Raw genomic sequence first — 20,249 nt, 5'->3', positions numbered from 1 at the left:
CACTTGTTTAGCCTAACTCACTTTTCACCATTGTTGTACGTGTTAGATGCATTTTAGGAAAATCACCAAAAATGGATTATATATCTGGTGCAAAATGTATGCATGTGGCATAACAATGAGCCAAAAATAATTGTATATATGGTCTCTCTAAAGTGAGTTGTAAGAATCACCTTTGGGATCATTAGAGCAGCTCCTTGAAGTAGATTAGTAGGAGCAGCCAATGAATCGGCTTCTTTGAGGATGTGCAAAATCCATGCTTGATTTTATTGCTTTTCTCACTGAAGCTGCCTTGAGTTGAACAAGAGCTCTATGAGTGTTGGACTTAATTCTATACTGGCAGAACTCCTGTTCCACTTGGAGCAGATGCAGGAGGAGAGTCCAGTAACATGATGGCTGGATCCCTTACCTTGCTCCTCTGAGTAGCAGTATACCCATGCTGCAATTGGGGAAACTAAGTCAGTGTGACATGGTTAAAATGAAATTTGACCTAGTGTCTTCTGAGTTTTGCATCTTATATATAGAAGACATCCGCTATCCAGTTATATAATCTCCAGTCAGAAACATAACCTATTGTTTCCAGCGGGAGCAGAATTTGGCTATCCTAATTTTGGGATCAAGGCATTTAAGAGAGCCAGTATGATGTAGTGGTTTGAGTATTGGACTACAACTCTGGAGACCAGTGTTTGAATGTGCACTTGGCCAAGGAAACTCTTTGTTTGATTTTGGGAAAATCAAACTCTCTCAGCTTAAGAGGAAGTAAAATGGAAACCTCCACTAAACAAATCTTGCCAAGCAAATTTCAAGACATGTTCACTTGAGGGTCAGAAATAAGTCTTGAAGATGCACAACAACAATCCAAAAAGCAACGTTTCCAAGCTTTAATGAAATTTATGGAGTGGAACCTACTCTGAAGTAGTTTCTCATGACTTTGCAACTTAGGCCACTGCATCATTCAGTATCTTTTGTATGTGACCCTAACTCCAAAAAGGACAAGCTGGTAGTGCTGACTGCAGCATTTTTGGGGCCCTGGGTCATGGCCTCATAATCTAGAAAAAGCCATCACACCAACTGAAAATATTCTTAGACCAGCGTTTCTCAACCTGGGGGTTGGGACCCCTGGGGGGAGTCAGGAGGGGGTTTCAGAGGGGTTGCCACATATATTTCTGATGGTCTTAGGAACCCCATTTGGCAGAGAAGATTGAAGATCACTCCACTTGTCCTTCTCTTCCTTTTTGGAAACAGATGGTGAATCCTCCTACCAAAAGCCCTCCTCCTGCTGTGTTTGCAGGTGAACTATATATCTCAGCAACTACAATTCCCAAATGTCAAGGTCTATTTTCCCAAACTCCATCAGTGTTCACATTAGGGCATATTGAGTATTCATGCCAAGTTAAGTCCAAATCCATCATTGTTTGAGTCCACAGTGCTCTCTTATGGAGGTGAACTACAACTTCAAAATGTAGGTCAATGCCCACCAAACCCTTCCAGTATTTTCTCTTGGTCATGGGAGTTCTGTGTGCCAAGTTTGGTTAAATTCCATTGTTGGTGTAGTTCAGAATGCTCTTTGATTGTCGGTTAACAATAAATTCCAGTAACGACAACTCCCAAATGACAAAATCAATAATCTCCCAACCCCACCAGTATTCAAATTTGGACATATTGGATATTTGTGCCAAATTTGGTCCAGTGAATGAAAATACATACTGCATATCAGATATTTACATTACGATTCATAACAGTAGCAAAATTACAGTTATGAAGTAGCAATGAAAATAATGTTATAGTTGGAGATCACCACAAGATGAGAAAATGTATTAAGGGGTCATGGCATTAGGAAGGTTGAGAAACAATGTCTTAGACTGTGTTTTTGTGGAGACTGGGAATATTAGCACTATCAGGATGGTGATCCCTTTGCTGGTCTTAGTGGCTGTGGCAAGTGCTCAGCCAAGCCACACTCTGGCACTGGCTGTATTGGGCAATACAGTTTCTGGACAGTTATGCTTCTTCCTGTTTTGTCTTTAGGGGTTCCCAGACTTTTTCTGAAGGCCTCCTGGCCTGGAAAGGCAGGATTTCTGAAGGGACGGTGTGGCAGGATTGATGATTAACCTCTTCTGAAATGGCTGAAAAGGACGGTGAGTTGTCCTTTTGAAAAAGGCCCTAGAACTTCCCAATCCTTCCCCTTCTGCATCTATGACCCTTCCACTCCAACTCCTCCCCCTCTTTAGAGACGGAACAGAACTTAAACATTAACATTGTTGGTTGGCCTGGAAAATGCAGTGACGAAATTTGCCAATTACATGATTTACTCCTTGTCTTTCTTGAGGATACACTTTTCTTTATGCAAGGACGCATTCTACAGGGAAAACTAAGGTAGCCCTATTTGAGAGAGGATAAACCATGATTGAAGACATTCTTCATGTAAATGGTTGTTAGCATGTCTAATTCCCATATAAAGATAAAGACAGCTTCATTCCATGATCGATACAGAAAGGGCACTTCACCTTGCTATGGAATGCCTCCATTGCTTGAACCATGGACTTTACACAAATGGGGGAGTAAATCTGTTATGCAGTGGTTCTCAACCTGTGGGTCTCCAGGTGTTTTGACCTACAACTCCCAGAAATCCCAGCCAGTTTACCAGCTGTTAGGATTTCTGGGAGTTGAAGGCCAAAATATCTGGGGAGCCACAGGTTGAGAACTACTGCTGTTATGGGTTTGCTCTGAAGTCTAAATGAGCTATCCAGGGTGCTGAACCCTAAACCCCAAATAGAACCAGCACTTTGGACAGCTTCTTAAAATGTTTGGGTGAAAATTCAGAGTGGATTCAATTGCCCTATTAACATGCCCATAGCAGATAAAGAACAACAATGAGACAACAAGGGGTCTTGAAGTTGCTCATCAACAATTGGACAGCAGATAAAATGGGCAGACTCACCAGGACACTGTGTTGCTCAGTTTGGTAGAATGTACTGTGTTTCTAATACAGTTCCACCTAATCTGGCACCTTTCTCCTTTGGCATCTTTTGGAGTGATACATCCCCCCTCCCACTCCCCATTTTGGGAAATGAGGGGAAATCAATGACCAGGGATCTTGGAGGATCATTATAAGATGAACTTGACTGAATAGCAAACAAACAACCATCTTCACGAAAGCTGGAATTGTTTTGATGCTACTGACCCTGTTGCACTAATGTTTTTGCTTTCTGCTCTTCCATGTGGCATTTTTTTTAGCATCTCCATAGACCACCCAGAAAATTAAGTTTGAACCCATTTCAGTCATCCTACTTCAGTGACACTAAAAGCCAGATCCTTTACATTTTTACTTAGGTTGATAACAACAGAAATATCAAGAAATTCAGCAAATGAATGGGGAAGAAAATGATGCAAACTACAGTTTTCCTCCACCGGTCTGCATCAATTCCACCCTTGATAATCAGGCCAGGATTATATGATTTTGGATTTTCTCCTGCCATCTGTTTGAAGGCTCATTGGACCTACAATATGTGTTCCTCAAAAAAACCCAACAACAACTTTTTAATGATGGGAAGACTGACTATTGGAACAGCCTCTCTTTGACTTTTTTTTTATTAAAAAAACCTTTCTTTCTTCTATTACTGTATATGCAACATTTCCACACAAGGATCAGTCAAGATTTTTTTCGTGTCAGGAGTGACTTGAGAAACTGCAAGTTGCTTCTGGTGTGAGAGAATTGGCCGTCTGCAAGGACGTTGCCCAGGGGATACCTGGATGTTTTGATGTTTTACTATCCTTGTGGGAGGCTTCTCCCATGTCCGCATGGGGAGCTGGAGCTGACAGAGGAAGCTCATCCACACTCTCCCTGGATTCGAACCTGCGATGTAATGAATATGAGAACTCATACTAACCAAACACTTAAAGAACAGAAACGAAGAGCTGTGCCAGCTGGAATGACTCATAGAGGCTCCGTTAAGGAGAAAATCACAAGCATTTCTATTATATAGTCTATTGTATGCTCAGTATGTACTTGCCTACCATTTAACTTGATCCTCAAGGTGCCCTGAGAGAAACATCTTTATAGTTGACCCTCAGTTCAGTGGCCTGCTGAGCCGATCTTGCTTGAGAATAGTGGGAAGTGGTGGAAATACGAGGGCAGTTGTAAATGTCTGGAATGACTGAAATTCTGCTCCTGTAAATTGAGTTGCATTACTGCTCCTGCCAAAGTGAACAAAAGGACTCTTTGGTTACGCAACAGTGCAATGACAGGTAGTGTTAAGCAAGGGAGTCAAAAAGTCAAACTTTGCCAGTGTAGTCTTGCTTATTGTGCAGTGGTATTGCAGCGCTTTCTGGGTTCATGCTATACTCCGGAAGGGGTTTCTGTGCTCCTTTTTTTTTAAACCAAGGATTTTTTTAAACTCATCATTTGATTGTCCTTAAAAGCTAACTCCATATTCTTTTAATTTGTTAGTTTTCCTTCTTCTCCCCCCTCCAACTTTCCCCACCACCTTAAATATCTTAGCAAAAGTGCTGCAAAGAGCCCTCTCCTCTTTTCTGTTCCTTTAAAAATATTTTTTAGCGAGTCATGGCAGCCCCATTAGGAATTCCCCTGTTTGGAGTGTTCACCTTTGCTTTGTCTTGCAGGAGGCCTTAAAGCATGCCATTGGACTCCGCTTAAAGTAGTGGCTGTGATTGCCACTGGCTTTTTGTTCCTGGCTGGGATTGGAGCTGGAATCTGGGCTGCAGGTGAGAGACAGCGTTCACAGATCCTGATGCACATTAAAACTTTTGGAACACATGAATCTCCATAACCATTTGGGAAATGGGATTCATAACCTTTTCGGAAAACCACTGGTCAAGGAAAGGCATGACCTTGTGAGAAGTCACAACCTTTTGAAAGTGATGCTCACCAGAATTCATGCAAGGCCACTAGGTCTCTCAGCTGTTAAACTGATGTACCTAGGTATGTCTTTAAACTGCCAGGGACAAAGGCATGCCAGTGCACAAAAACATATATTCAGCAGAGTTTCAGAAGTGTTCCTTTAGTTGTCCAAAACATCTACTCTCCCATAAAATATATTTGCCTTTAAATCATGCTATCAAGAAACAAAATAAACAATCTTCTTTCCAAAGTTTACTCACAAAACTTCATGTATACAGCATACAGGCACTTTGCTTATGAATCCAGTTACAATAGGATTTTAAGTAGTAGTTTCTCTGTGTAGGTAACACAGGACATCTTAGAAACAATAGTCCATAGACCTAAGGAGTGTTTAAGTATACATCTTACTGAAGTCTAAACTGTATAGCTGCTGCTGATGTAAACAAACACACTGACATGTAAAGGCATCTGCTTGCTTCTACTCTCTCTAAGAGTCTAATGGCTTCTATCTCCACTGAAATCTACAGCAAAACTAAACTGGAGTCTTAGTCCTGAACATGTCCAGACCTGATCACATGGTCTGCAGCCCTTCCCACAACAAAGAGGTTAGATAAAATTGCAAACCAATACACACATACAATACAGGAAGCAATTATATATGTATATAACAAATAACTAGTGTAGGCTTGAGGAGGTTGCTATTTCCAACAAAAATCAGAGGTTCTCAAATCTGGAACCCTTCCCTTCTATGGACTTTGCAAGCAGGAAAAAACTTTATCCAAAATTTATTTCTGCATGAAGACTGCAAAGTTGTCCTCAAGCTCTATTTTGAAAAGATATATGGCCTTGTGCCAGGAAGAAAGAGGAAAAAAAGTTAGCATCAAACTGCTTCTGATTAAATGATTACTGGTGAACTTCTAAATTCTAAAGGGAAGGGATACTCTCAGAGTCACAGTGAAGGTACTACTGGGAATCCCCGCAGAGCTACGTTGCTATTGCTGATTGTGTTCTTGCATCTATTCTGTAGCTGAATTCTGTCATAATTTCATCCTTATATGTCTACTCCTTTGCAGTGGTTACTTTGCTGGGAAGCGAAAAAGAAAGCCTATATGGTGGTGAGTGTTCGTAGCAGCATCAGGGCAAAGCCTTATTTCTCAAAAGAGTGTCTTGCACATTGTTCTTGGTACTGAAACATAAAACATCCTTCTTCATCCAATTTTCAAAAACAATGAAGGTTTCATTATTTATTTATTTATTTATTTATTATTTACTGTATTTGTATACTGCCCCTCTCAGCCTGGAGGTGACTCGAGGCGGTTTACATTTGGCAATCAGTGCCCCACAAGATAAAATACAGTCAAAAACATTACATATAATATAAACCATATAAAAACAATAAACAATTAAAACCATAAAGTACAAGTCCTATTAACAAAGCCCAAATATTTCTTCAGAAAAGTTGTACATTTCTGGAGGCAGCAGAAAAAACTTGAAGTGCATGCAAAGTATAGACTAACAATAACTTCAAATAGGAAAATGTTTCATACCATTTTATTCTCTTGTGTGAAAAAGACACATCTGTCCAGACATTCTGAATTACTAATTTAATTTATTCTCCAAGTGCAAATTGTTTTTTGATATTTGGGACTAAAGCTAATGCAAATTTTAGTAAGGTGTGTTTGTATGTTAGGTAAAGGTTTCCATTGACATTAAGTCAAGTTGTCTCCAACTCTGGGGGTTGGTGCTCATCTCCATTTCTAAGCTGAAGAGCTGGCATTGTCCCTAGACACCTCCAAAGTCATGTGGCTACCATGAATTCATGGAGTGCCATTACCTTTCCGTAGAAGTGGTACCTATTGATCTACTCACATTTGCATGTTTTCAAACTGCTAGGTTGGCAGAAGCTGGGGCGAACAGCAGGAGCTCACCCTTCTCCCTGGATTCAAACTGCTGACCTTTCAGTCAGCAAGTTCAGCAGCTCAGTGGTTTAACCCACTGCACCACTGGGGGCATTTGTATGAATATATTACATATATAGATTAAGTTACATGAAATGCTGATATTGCGGTTGATTGCCATGGGGATGCCCTTAGCTAACAGAGTTTTGTCTAATCTAAATTTCAATATTGTTGTTTATATTTGATGCACTATACTGCATTTTAATAGCATTGGGTTCGAATAGGCAAGATCTTTATATCAATTGTTTTATTTAGTACTTTTATAGTAGGTAAAAGATAAAAGTTTTCCACTGGCATTAAGTCCAGTCATGTCCGACTGGGGGTTGGTGCTCATCTCCATTTGTAAGCCGAAGAGTCAGCATTTTCCATAGATACCTCCAAGGTCATGTGGCTAGCATGACTTCATGGAGCACTGTTATAGTATTGTACTTTTATATGTAATTTATTTTTGATACGTGGCAGGCCTATGATCTAATATTAATGAATAGTATACAAGCTGAAAGATTTCCAAGAAGTGACTCAGGTTCAGTCCAAGGTGATGCTTCGGAGATAGTTTGGTGAGGGATAACTAGACAATTTTAATGCCTTTCTTTGGTCTCTTCAGTTCAAGTGAGCCCTGGAGATCTGCGCCTCACCGTCTATGATGAGAATGAAGGGAAATGGAGGCTCCTTTGCTCTTCCTCGCACAATGCCCAGGTGGCATCCCTAAGTTGTGAAGAGATGGGATTTGTCAGGTATTTAAAGAGAAGTTCTGGAGTTAATGGCTACAAAACCTAGGCATTACTGTGCTACATTAGGATGGTAATTTAACAAGGGATAATATTCCTCCTTCGGTGATGTCATGGTAGCATTGAAAGTTATTTTTATGGTTACAGAGTGTGACTCCATAAGTATTTGGAAACAAATCCTACATACCATATATACTCGAGTAAAAGCTGACCCGAATATAAGCCAAGGCACATAATTTTTCCACAAAACAATGAGAAAACTTATTGACTCGAGTATAATCAGAGAGTGGGAAATGTAGCAGCTACTGGTAAATTTCAAAATAAAAACAGTTACCAATAAAAGTACATTAGTTGAGGTTAAATGTTTTTGAATATTTACATAAAACAGCAATTTAAGACTGTCCAACTCTGATTAAATGAATGTTCTAGCCTTCTTCAATGTAAATGTGCTTATGCATCCTCCCAATAATAATAATTAAGAGAGTAAAATAATGAATGTAATAATAATAATAAAGAATAAAATAATGGAAATGTACTAATAACAGTAATAATAGAGTACATTTATAAATGTAATAATAATAATAGAGTAAAATAATGTAAATGTAATAACAATAATAATAAAGTAAAATAATGTAAATGTAATAACAACAATAATAGAGTAAAATAACAAATAATAAATGTAATAATAATAAATGTAATAATAAATGTAATAATAATAATAGAGCAATGCAAAGAAATAATAATAATAAATATAGTACAAAAATAAATGTAATACACATAATAATAATAATAAACCGGTAAAATAATAAATGACCTTGACTCAAGTATAAACCGAGTCAACTTTTTTCAACTTGAAAAAAGGGCTGAAAAACTCGGCTTATACTCGAGTATATATGGTGCTTCAAATGCTCCCTTGTACTGTTCCTGGACAGAGAATGCATTGTATGCCACAATCAAAAGGTTGGTGGCTATGACATTTTTATCTCACAAAAAGCAATGCAAAATGGGACTATTTTATTTACTGTTGAGAAGCATAGAATTAAAAGGGCAGTGTTAAAAATAGATACCTAAAACAACAACTGACTGCAATCAGCCTTCCACATTCACTGTGATTAAGGGCACAGGACCCCGGGAAAGTGCAAAACTGCAAATAAAGAAATCACCATTTTTCATTTGAAGGACACCTCTAGGAACTTCTAGGTCTTCTAACATGACTCTATAGCTAACTTCTGCAGGAAGCTGATCATAGATTTGCATTGGAAGACCTAGACTCTCCTGGAGAGATGTTCTCTCTAGAAATCTCTAGGTTCTCCAACATGACTAGAGATAGTTGACCATAGAATCACAATGGAGCAGGCACGGGCAAACTTTCTAACTTGGGGGCCACATGCTCACTCTCCCTGCTAGGAGGACTAGCTTTCTGCTGATGGAAGGAAGGAAGGAAGGAAGGAAGGAAGGGAAGGAGGAAGAAAAGATAGAAGGGAAGAAGGATGAAAGAGAGGAAGGGAAGGATGGAAGGAGAAAGAGGGAGAGGGGGACGGAGGGAGGAAAGAAGGAAGGAAGGATGGAGGGGAAGGAGGAAGGAAAAAAGAAGGAAGAAAGGGAGGAAGAGAAGGATGGTAGGAAGGAAGGGAAGGATAAAGGGAATAGAGAAGGAAGAAAAGAGAAAAAGGACAGACGGACGGAAGGAAGGAAGGAAGGAAGGAAGGAAGGAAGGAAGGGAAGGAGGGAGGAAGGGAGGGAGGAAGGAAGGACAATGAGGGAGAGAGGTGTCAAGGTCCAGACTCTCCAGTCTGGCGCAGCAAGCGTGTAGTTTCAAAAATAAACAAGCTCAGGCAGCATTCTTCTAAGAGAGCTTTTACTAAAGCATCTACTGCATAGGAACTACATTTTGGAACACTAAAAGATGGCGACGGACACAGCACAAAACATACAGGCAAAAGATAAACATTCTGTCCTTCAAGCTGGGTAACTCCTTTTTTCTTCCCTGGGCAAAGGAATTTCTGTTATCTCTGTCTCAAGGTTCTTTCTCTCTCTGCCTCTTAATAACAATTCTAACACTCAGCTGAATCCATCTTTGAAATGCAAACTAATACATTGTAATACATTATAATACTAATACAAACACATTGAAAACATACATACATATGAAATACCTATAACCACTCTGACAATTCCCCCTCTTTTTCAATGTGTTACAATTCCTCTATTACATACATCCATGTGGTTTGCATAATAGTAACTTCTTGGCTTTTGACTCTCAACTTCAATATTCACTTATTCTCACTCTTTAACTTTACTCTTTACTCTTACACATTTGTCTACTATTTTAACTTCTGCAATAACTTCATCAAACATTTGTTTCTCTTAACTTCTCTTAGCAATCTAATAACATTTCTATTACATACAATCATATCTTTGTTTGTTTCTGTTACATCTTAAACACATATAAGACTTCTTCCATATTACTCTGCTTTGCTTCATTGTAACTTTTCTACACACAGTAACTTCTTTTCATTACATAACACATTTCTGCAAACTTATAATGTCTTAGTACATACAATCATGTCCCCATACAATTCTGCATTTCTTTTACATATCAACTCTATATCATTACTGCTCTTCATTTCATAATGTCTCTTTGTGATTCTATAATCTCTTCAATACACACAATTACTCTTCTTCATTACTTCTTATTGCATATCATTCTCTTAATACATATCATTCTTACATTTCTTCTTAAAGTACATCATAGCTACTTAATACATCATATCTTCAATATAACTACTATTCTTCGTTACTTTAATGCTTTAATAACCATTACCTTTAATAATCATTTCATAATAATTGTAACCTTTTACACTCTATAACTTTACACCACATGATATGACTTCTTGGTCTCAATACAATAATACAGGGGAAATAAATGCATTATAAAAAATCTTAGCAATACACATAGCAAAACTACAAAGGACATAAAACACATTGCATTTTTGCAAAGGCACCTACGCTTTTTTAGTTGAACACAATTTCAAACATCTTGCACTATTACATTTTTGACAATCTAAACCAATTCATAACAAACTCATTTTATTTCAAAACATTCCGGTACTTGCTGGTTCTAGAAATCACTATCATCCCAGCTATAATCTTTCCCTACTGCAACTGTATCTACGCCCCCAGTGGCTGAATTATGGTACTGCATGTATTTCACTGCATCTCTCTCATTCACGACACCAACTTGCTTTGTAACCACCGGCTCTTCAGGTTCCTGTTTAACTTGCAAACTCTTTCTTTCAGGTGTTTTTGTCATTTCTCCTCTACTTTTTGGTGATTCTGCTTCTGACTTGTATGTGGCTTCTCTTTCCTTTGAATGTGTACCTCTTTCTGCCAACTCCTGCACCTTCTGCATCACTTCTGTATATTGCTTAGCTATTTTCTCACTCTTTGTCTGTGTGTGTGTTCCTGACTCATGTCTCTTTTTCCTTTCTGTGTCTGTGGCAACACTCCTTTCCTTTCTACGTGTATCTGGCTCAATTTTTCCCTCATGTTTCTGCTTCTGCTCAACCTCTACGTCTGGTGCATCTCTATTCTCCTCTCTCTTTGTGGGTAAACCATGTAAATTCTCTTTGTTAGTGTGTATGTCTTCCCAGTCTCTCAATCTTTGAAAATATGCCACTCTAGCTAACTTGACTGTTTGTGGTGAACTCAAAAATTTTAGATAATTCTTATAATAGCCTAGGAAAAACATCTCACGATAACGGTTGCGTTTGTTTCTCTCATTCACAGATAGTAACACATTTGCACAGTGTCCAAAGATTCTCATGTGTTTGAAACTTGGTGCATAGCCATACAATTTACGAAAAGGAATATCATCCAACACCTGATCCCACAAACGATTCATTATATAATTAGCTGTGTGAATTGCTTCTGGCCAGTAAACATTCTCAATCTTCGAGTCTTTGAAAATACATGTTTTCATTTCATTTATATACTCCATTCTTTTATCTGCAATCCCTTCCTCATTCTTAAACTGACTTATTTCAATGACTTCAATCCCTTCTGACTGTACAAACTGCTTTAGCTCATCTTTACACACTTCAGCTCCTTTATCAATATACAGCGTCTCCAGTTGTACATCGAAAACATTCTCAACCATTTTTAACCAATTTCCGAGCTTCTCAGTGGCCTCTGACAAATCTTTCAAGAAATATACAAAAGAAAATTTAGATAATTTCTCCACTATCAACATAGTAAATCTAGAATTCCCGCCACTTTGTTGGTAAGGTCCTGCAATACTAATGTGTCCTATTTGGAAAAGTCTCTCAGCTCTAATTTTGGATTTCTTGTAACACTTAATTGGTTGTCTTTTTACCTCACTGCAGATTGCACATTTTAAATCAAAATAACATTTTTCAAGCTCATGTTCTGGACACAAATTTAAAGTTTTCTTCAAGACTTCCATATCAGCATGCCCCATAATTCTATGAAGTAAATGTATGCACCTGTCATGTTGGATCTCATTTTTAACACATTGCACTTGTACATTCTCATTGCTCTCTGTCTGATTCAATTTCTCAAACATTAAGTACATTTTATCTTTCTTCACACCCTTGGCAATCAAGACACCCTTGGGGTCAAAAATATAACAATAAATTCCCTTGAACTTTACTTGATAATTATGTTCAGTCAAAGTTGCTACGCTTAACAGATTAGTTCTCATTTCTGGTACATACAATACTTTCTCCCAACAAACATTAAGACAAGGGATATAACAAGTACCAAACTTTTCAAACATGAGATAAGACCCATCAGCCATTGTTACCATACTCCCCTGGGTATATTGGGTGCAATTAAAGTTACGTAGAGAATTCGAAATATGATGCGTCGCACCCGAATCCAAAATCCATCTGTCTCTTTTGATGTCATCCAGTTCTCCTACAGCAGCAACCATGATCCTCGCTTCTTCGGCTTGACTTGAGCTATTTCTCCCATAATAGCCCCCTCTGCTTCCGCGACCTCTGGAACCACGAGCACGACTGCTTCTGGGTTGGTCTCTTCTCTCTACACAATTACGTGCCAAATGTCCAATTCTATTGCAGTTGAAACATCTCCGGTCAGTTGTAACAGATCTGACTGATGGCTGTGCTTCATCGGCTGTGTTTATTGACTCCCCCACGCAAAGACTTTGTTCTCTCTCATAACGTCGCCGCTCATCTTCTTGCAAAATTCGACTGCACACCAATTCTACTGTTAAATCTTGTGCTCTTACTGATTGTAATGAATGAAATAAAAAGTCCCACTCAGAGCTTAATGATGCCAAAAGAATGTAAGCTCTTGATTCATTGCTCAGCTCCACTCCCCGGGAACTGCATCCCATAAACAATTCTTTCATCAGCTTGAGATGTGTACGAATGTCTCCTCCTGATTCAAGCTTAGCTCTGTAAAGCCGCTTTGTCCAAATTAATTTTGCCACAACACTGTCAGTAACATGTATTTCCTTTAAAGTATCCCAGATCTCCTTTGCAGTTTGTAAATTCCTTATGTGTAAAAGTTGACCACCACTCAGGCACAATACAATAGTAGAAATAGCTTTACGATTCTTCTCAGGATCTGCTTCAGTCCCAGTTAAACAATTTTGTAATCCTTCTCTTGCCAACAAATGCTGCATGTATATGGACCATTCATTGTAATTGTCATCATTCAGTTTGTCAAAACTTACTGTAGGATGATTGATAGACGTAGCCATGTTTTAACTCTCGGTCCCCGAGTTTAAGCCCAGCTGCAAGAAAAACAGCTTCTGGCAGTTTTATGGCTTGGCAGATTCCAACATCAATCACCTTCTTAATCACTCAATTGGCCCAGCGCGCCCCGCTGCGTATCTTCCTTCAAAACTCAGCCTCGTTACTCACCGCAGGCTGCAATCTTTGTCATCAACTCACACTGAATAGCCACGGCAAAATTCTCTCTTTTGCTCCGTCAGGCTGTTTCAGTTCCCATGCTCCGTCAGCCTCTTCTGTCAACTGGGTTGCAATTCAGGGCTCCGGCAGCATGCTTACAGGTCTGCTCCTTGGTACTCTTATCATCCGTAAATCAGGTCATCAGGGCGTAATTCTGGGCGTAATTCCGGGCCCATAACCATTGTCAAGGTCCAGACTCTCCAGTCTGGCGCAGCAAGCGTGTAGTTTCAAAAATAAACAAGCTCAGGCAGCATTCTTCTAAGAGAGCTTTTACTAAAGCATCTACTGCATAGGAACTACATTTTGGAACACTAAAAGATGGCGACGGACACAGCACAAAACATACAGGCAAAAGATAAACATTCTGTCCTTCAAGCTGGGTAACTCCTTTTTTCTTCCCTGGGCAAAGGAATTTCTGTTATCTCTGTCTCAAGGTTCTTTCTCTCTCTGCCTCTTAATAACAATTCTAACACTCAGCTGAATCCATCTTTGAAATGCAAACTAATACATTGTAATACATTATAATACTAATACAAACACATTGAAAACATACATACATATGAAATACCTATAACCACTCTGACAAGAGGGAGGAAAGAGGGAAGAAAGGATGAAAAGGTGGAAGGGAAGGATGAAAGGAGAAAGAGTGAGGGAAGAGAGGGAGGTAAGGAGGAAGGAGAGAGAAGGAAGGAAAGATAAACGGGAAGGAAGGAAGGAAGGACAACGAGGGAGGGGGGGAAGAGGGAAGAAAGGATGAAAAGGTGGAAGGGAAGAATGAAAGGAGAAAGAGGGAGGAAAGAGAGGGAGGTAAGGAGGAAGGAGAGAGAGGGAAGGAAAGATAAATGGGAAGGAAGGAAGGAAGGAAGGAAGGAAGGAAGGAAGGAGACAGAGGTAGAGAGGGAGGGAAGGAAGGGCAAAAATGTGGAAGGGAAGGAGTGAGGGGAAAAGGGAAGTCAGGGAGGGAGAGAGGGAAGGTGGGAGAAAAGAGAAAAAGGAAGGAAAGATGGGATGGTGAGAGAGAGGAGGGCCTGAGAAAAGAGCCCAAGGGACTGCATCCAGCCTCCGGGCCTGGATTTGCCCTTACCTGCAATGGAGGCTCTAGAGATTCTTAGAGATAACATTTTAAATCAACAAGTCTGAAAAGTCAAAAGTGCTAATGTGGAGGGACAACTCTGTTCTTGCCTTTCTTGAAATTATAACTTTATTTACTGACTGTGTAAGTGTAAACTTTCCAAGTTTGGCTAACGCACAAAGCTTCAGAGATGGTATACACAAAGAGACAAGGAAAAGCCAGGGATGGGTCGAGTTATTCTGGGCTGAATCATCCAGAGATAGTTGGCCAAGCTTATGAATGGGTGGAGCTGCACATGTTGTTTTCTTCATGTATCTGACCGAGCTTGGGTCAAGTTGAACTAAATGATAATGTTTAAGTCTGTTTTATGCCAGTGAATGATTGCTCCAAAGATCATGTGGAGTTCACATGCATCTGAACCAGTTTGCAATGTAAAATTAAATCATCGTATGATTATCCCAGAGGATTTGCATTGTGCCACTAATTGGGTCAAAAGAGCTGTTGTTCACTGATTCAGAGTATATGTTTTGCATGCATAAGATTATTTGTCTAGGCATAATTAGCTCTCAAGCAAGGCTGAGGAACCACGTGCTTTGAAGCCAGGGCCCCAAGGTTTCCTAAATAGGCATCCCAACGTCCTCTTGTCATCATCATTTAGTGATTTCTTATTTTTTAAATAATGTTTTGCAACTACAGCAGAGTCTTGCTTATCCAACCTTCGCTCATCCAATGTTCTGTATTATCCAACTCATTCTGCCTCCCGGATCCACAGCTGTTTTAATACATTGCGATGTTTTGGTGCTAAATTCATAAATACCGTAATTACTACATAGCGTTACCATGTATTGAACTGCTTTTTCTGTCAATTTGTTGTAAAACATGATTTGTGGTGCTTTATTTGTAAAATCATAAAGTAATTTGACATTTAATAGGCTTTTCCTTAATCCCTCCTTATTATCCAACATTTTCACTTATCCAATGTTGTGCCAGCCCAGTTATGTTGGATAAGCGAGACTCTACTGTATTTGTATTTTTCTTAAGACTTAAGGCGCATTCCAGGCTGGTTAAAAAGACCAGAAAATCCCAGATTTTGTTCCTGTTCTTTCCCATTTTAGTCTGGAGATCCATACACATTTTGTTTATTGCAGAATACTTTCTCTCAACTCCTAGTATGATTAGGGACTTTTTATACCAGCTCCCCAGGTTAGTTTATTTTAACTAGTGTAAAATTGGAAAGAATAGGGACAAATTGTGAGACTTTTCAATTAGTCTGGATTCTTCCTTAGTTATTGAGAGTAAGAGTTATAGGCTAAAATAAGGTGACTATTTGGCTTACTCTATTTGGCCCTATTTGGCAAAAAGTCTTCAAGAACTCTGAAAGTGAATTGAGATCCCGGGTTAACATTACCGTATATACTTGAGTATAAGCCAACCTAAATATAAGCCGAGGCACCTAATTTTATCATAAAAACTGGGAAAACTTATTGACTCGAGTATAAGCCGAGGGTGGGAAATGCAGCAGCTACTGGGAAATGTCAAAATAAAAATAGATACCAATAAAATTATATTAATTGAGGTATCAGTAGGTTAAATATTTTGAATATTTACCATATTTCAAGGAAAAACAGTAAACTAGCTCTGTAAGTGGAAAAGTAGAGTCAACAAAAACAATATGGTATCAACAATAACTTAATAATAATAGTAATTGGCACACTGGGTGCAGTGCCTAAAGACCTTGGCCTGCACTTAAACACAATCAGCACTGACAAAATTACCATCTGTCAGCTGCAAAAGCCCCCGCCCCCTTATTTGGATCTGCACGCATTATTCGTAGATACATCACAGAGTCCTAGACACTTGGGAAGTGTTTGACATGTGATCCAATACAACATTCGACATAGTGATCTTGTTTGCTGTGTACTAATCTTGTTTTGTTTATAATAATAATAATAATAATAATAATAATAATAATAATAATGCATTTGTATCCTGCCCTATCTCCCCATGGGGACTCAGGCCGTCTTCCAACATAGTAATAGGCAAACATTCAATGCCTATATAAACAATGCAGAGCTAGATATGGATCAGTAATTATATATACAAATTTCACATATGCATTTTCCCCTGAAACGTTTGTAAATCCTCTCTCTATATATGTGCATTTCCCCCCTGCAATATTTGCAAGCCCTATATATCGATATTCATATACTGTATATCTAGACATCTCTCTCTATATAGATAATTGTATCTATATAGGATTTGCAAAGACTTGCAAACATGTGAGGGGAAAATTCCTATATAAAATAATGTGTGTGTGTGTGTGTGTGTCTGTGTGTGTGTGTATGCACAGATATACAGATACATGGAAATCTCTAGATATCTATATGTATATAGGATTTGCAAAGGCATGCAAACATATGAGAGGAAAACTTACAAGGGAACAAAAATGCACATATAAAGGTAAAACATTTAGACACACACACACAAAGCCAGGAATTTGGGTGGGTTTGAAAGAGAGCCATACAAACAAGGAAGACATTAAATAGATCTCTTTTCCCTCCTTCCCTCCCTTTTGACTGGAAAAGAAAACACAGTGCCAAGGGAGGTGCCAAGGGAGGTGAAGAGGAGAGAGAAATATATCATACATTGCAAGCAATGGCTTCCAGGCTTCCCTGCCTGGATGTCTGGCCTTGATCCTATTATAAGCAGAGGTAGGCTTTTTCAGCTCAAAAGAAGGGTTCAAAAACCGGGCTAATCTTTTGAGTGTATGCGGTAAATTATCTGGTAAATTTATGGCAATGCAGACAGTCAGGGAGGACAAGATTATGCAGGCGACTTTCTGACAATAAGAGCAGTACCTTCCAGTCAGGCATGTAGCGGGGGGGGGGGGGGGGGGGGGAGGACCACCAAATTCTCAGGGTGGTCCACGAGAAGGCCTTACTGGTACATTATTTAAACTGTTATGTTTATTCATATCATGATCTGATCACCATGCTCAATATATCCCATATGCATGGGGGTATTGGGGTAATGATACAAAAGGTTTGCTAGGCTAGACCCTCTTTCACTCAGACTCAGCCCTCCCCCCCGAATCAAACTCAGCTCCCCCCGAACCAAAATCCTGGCTACGGGCCTGCTTCCAGTAATAATTATTTGGACAATCCTAGCCCCGGTTTAAGGATAAATAATAACCATAAGAAGGCACAGCAAAGGCCTTAAAGTTTCCAATCCATTCTTAGCACCTAGGTTCTTTTCATACAAAGAATTGTGGAGTTATAATTCCACTGGAACTGCTATAGCAACATCCTATGGAATAATAGAATTTGCAGTTTTGGAATGGGATGCTTGCATGCACAGTTAGAGAGCTTTGGCGCCTAACCAAACTACAAATCCCTGCATTCCATATGTAGTAGATTCATCATGACATAGTTGTGTAGTGCAATAGGCCACGAATCAATTAATTTTAAAACATATACTTCTAGAATTGTTCTATCATTACTTCTTGGGGAAATGAAGGAAGATCTTATTGGAATCTGATACAAGACATTTAAAGAGCATTCCCACTTTGGGATCAAAGAGATTGCTGTAATAATACTGTGTGGCTGCATGAGTAATTGTTTCTCTCTGTGTTTGCCTCCACTTCAGGTCCCTCTCTCATTCAGTACTGGTTGCTGACAGCGCAGGGGCCAATGGCACATCCGGTTACTTCTGTGTGGATGGGTCTCGACTGCCTTATGCACGAATGCTCAGTGAGGCCCTTGTTGTTTGGTAAGGTTCAAAATGGGCTGGCCTTCCTCTCTTCAGGGTCCCTAGACCAGCTTTCTCCAACATTAAGCTTTATATATTATTGGAATATCATCTATCATCTCCGGAAAAGCATTAGGTAAAGGTTTCCCCCTGACATTAAGTCCAGTCGTGTCCGACTCTGGGGGATGGTGCTCATCTCCATTTCTACGCTAAAAGCTGGTGTTATCCATAGACACCTCCAAGGTCATGTGGCCAGCATGACTGCATGGAGTACTGTTACCTTCCAGCCGGAGCGGTACCTATTGATCTACTCACATTTGCATGTTTTTGACTGCTAGCATTAGTTAGTGGTTAAGGAACAGGCACCATTGCCAAGGCAGTCTGGATGCTTCCTTAATGGAGATTTGGGGGAGGGGGGAGGGGGGGAGATTGCATAACTTTTCATCCCAAAAGTTTAGGGAGAAGCACTCTTCCTGCTCAGTCCATAATCTTCCTGTTCAGCCTATGAGTCAACGATGGCTGTTGTGAGGGAGATTCTGGGTTCTCTACTAACCTTAGTTTCCAAGTGTTGTTCCAACATGATAAAAATAAATGTCAATGTAAATACAAAGTGGCAAGAAGTCTGGTTTTGGTGTTCAGAAATGGATATTATTTGACGTTACACAGGAAAGGAAATTAAATTGTTGCATCTGGAGGCATCCAGGAGCAGCAATTCACCAGATTGATGTGTGGATTCTGTAGGCCTCAAAAGCCACAAAACATCCTTGGAGGGGTCCTAGTGGCCTCAAGGCAATATTTAGAGTTAACAGGAAGCGTATGTCCAATTTCAAGTGTACAGTGTTCCCTCACTACTTTGCAGTTTGCTTTTTGTAGACTCGCTTTTTTGCGGTGTCTTTAAATCTCTCCTAGCTTCTGCCTCACCCTCAGAATATGTGATGTGTGTGTGTGTGTGTGTGTAGCTCTTCTACTTCACAGATTTTCACTTTTCGCATGTGGTCCTGGAACGTAACACCCTCAATAAGTGAGGGAACACTGTATTCTGTATAGTTCCATTCTGGTCTTTGAATATGGTTTACAAGTGTTTAAGACCCACTGCTGAAATGAACTAGTTATAGGTTCCACTAGAGCCTGAATTCCATTTATACTATCTGGCATGCCTGTATGGAAGAAAGTGAGATGTTGAATGATTAAAGGTGAAAATACAAAATAAAAAGCTGTTATGTTTGGAAATGTGAATTCTCTGTCCAATAGAAAACTTGATTGGTAAGGAATTTGGAATCCATACATCCTTGATGTTGTTGCCTTTCTGTCCCACTAAATATTCTCTTTTTTGTCTTTTTACAGTGAGTGTCCAACAGGCCGCTTCCTGGCCACACTCTGTCAAGGTATGGGCACCTGAAAGTCCCTGATGGGCCTAAGTGCAAGTTTTGGTTTTGCCATCCCCATATCTCTTTTCTTTGTCCTATAGCAGTGCTTCTACCAACTGCATCTGGCATGGGGACTGATCAATGAAGTAAAAAATAGGTGCAAAAGTACAAAAGAAGAGAAGAGGGGCTTCAGATATTCATAAAGGTTGCATGTGCAACCTTTATGAATACCCTAAATAACCTAAATATCCCAAATATCTTGAACCTGATTTAGGTTATAGGAGTATAATCTCAATCAATTTGCAGTCTACACTGGAAAAAAATGCCCAGTCCAGTCACCTCTGTGTGTATGCTGTCCAGGGACTTTTTTACATTAATAATACAATAATAATACAACTTTATTTATATATACCCCGCCGCCATCTCCCATAGGGACCCGGGCCAGCTTACAAAATTTCATTAAGCAGTTTTATCACTATAGTCCACTTTGGCATCTTATGGTATCCTCAGATTTGTAGTTTGGGCAGACACTAGAGCTCTCTGATGGACAGTTTTAAATATC

At 39.4% G+C, this 20,249-nt stretch overlaps 1 protein-coding gene across 2 annotated transcripts in view; it reads left to right on the top strand.

Moving 5' to 3' along the window:
* Window positions 1–20,249, top strand: part of LOC132780227 (serine protease hepsin) — a 46,148-nt gene that overhangs the window by 9,381 nt on the left and 16,518 nt on the right. For both annotated transcript variants that reach the window (XR_010908821.1, XM_060783815.2), the window contains exons 2-7: window positions 2,023–2,132; window positions 4,618–4,719; window positions 5,929–5,970; window positions 7,418–7,547; window positions 18,219–18,341; window positions 19,665–19,705. Coding sequence is in view for 1 of the 2 variants with exons in the window: in XM_060783815.2 (XP_060639798.2) it covers window positions 2,117–2,132; window positions 4,618–4,719; window positions 5,929–5,970; window positions 7,418–7,547; window positions 18,219–18,341; window positions 19,665–19,705 (454 nt within the window). In the remaining variant the exon portion in view is untranslated. The remainder of the gene's footprint in view (window positions 1–2,022; window positions 2,133–4,617; window positions 4,720–5,928; window positions 5,971–7,417; window positions 7,548–18,218; window positions 18,342–19,664; window positions 19,706–20,249) is intronic.

This window comes from Anolis sagrei, chromosome Y (assembly GCF_037176765.1).
Source record: "Anolis sagrei isolate rAnoSag1 chromosome Y, rAnoSag1.mat, whole genome shotgun sequence".
Lineage (NCBI taxonomy): Eukaryota > Metazoa > Chordata > Lepidosauria > Squamata > Dactyloidae > Anolis > Anolis sagrei.
Note: the sequence above shows the minus strand (reverse complement) of the source record. Positions and strands in the feature narration are given on the sequence as shown.